The sequence below is a fragment of the Egretta garzetta genome, unplaced genomic scaffold (assembly GCF_000687185.1).
Source record: "Egretta garzetta isolate BGI_Z169 unplaced genomic scaffold, ASM68718v1 scaffold429, whole genome shotgun sequence".
NCBI lineage: Eukaryota > Metazoa > Chordata > Aves > Pelecaniformes > Ardeidae > Egretta > Egretta garzetta.
Genome location: NW_009260678.1, coordinates 194,736 through 195,267, shown reverse-complemented (window position 1 = coordinate 195,267; position 532 = coordinate 194,736). Strand labels below are relative to the sequence as shown.

The 532-nt window shown below is 57.5% G+C and overlaps 1 protein-coding gene across 1 annotated transcript in view; it reads left to right on the top strand.

The window, feature by feature from the left end:
- The first annotated feature begins 161 nt into the window (after nt 1-161).
- GHSR (growth hormone secretagogue receptor) overlaps nt 162-532 on the top strand; it is a 4,992-nt gene continuing 4,621 nt past the window's right edge. The window contains exon 1 of the mRNA XM_009645788.2: nt 162-251. Coding sequence (XP_009644083.2) covers nt 162-251 — 90 coding nt within the window. The remainder of the gene's footprint in view (nt 252-532) is intronic.

Genomic DNA, 532 nt, shown 5'->3' with positions numbered 1-532 from the left:
CAGGAATGATGAATACCGATTCCAATGGAACTGAAAGAATATATCATCCAAATTAGGATACGGACAAGGCAGTGAGGCTAACGCGTTATTGTGGAAAGTAAATTACAGCAAAGAGGCACATTCAGAGGCGCGGGCGGAGTAACGGAGCGCTGTGCCACGCCATGCCTGTGCTCTACCCTGAAATAAAGCTCCGCAGCTACGTGATAGCAGGCGGCGTGCACGCCTGTGTCAGCGCACCCCAGAAAAACCGCGTAAGGCTGAAGCTAGCCAAGATGCCAAGGTGGCTTCAGGGCACCAGTCACCACCTTGAGCGATGGGGTGCAAGGGAAGGGGTGCGGCCCCTCTAGCTGGAGAGACGGGAAAGGCTGACCCTTTGCAGGGAGGGCAAGGTGGGAAGGAGGGGAGAGATCCCCGTTGCAGGCGTGCTGGAGTCACGGAGCTGCCCCCGAGCTCACCTTGCACTGCTCCCATCTTATTTTGTCTTGGGTGCAACATTGCCCTTTGGTGGCACGGCGGGAGCCTGCGGCTGGGG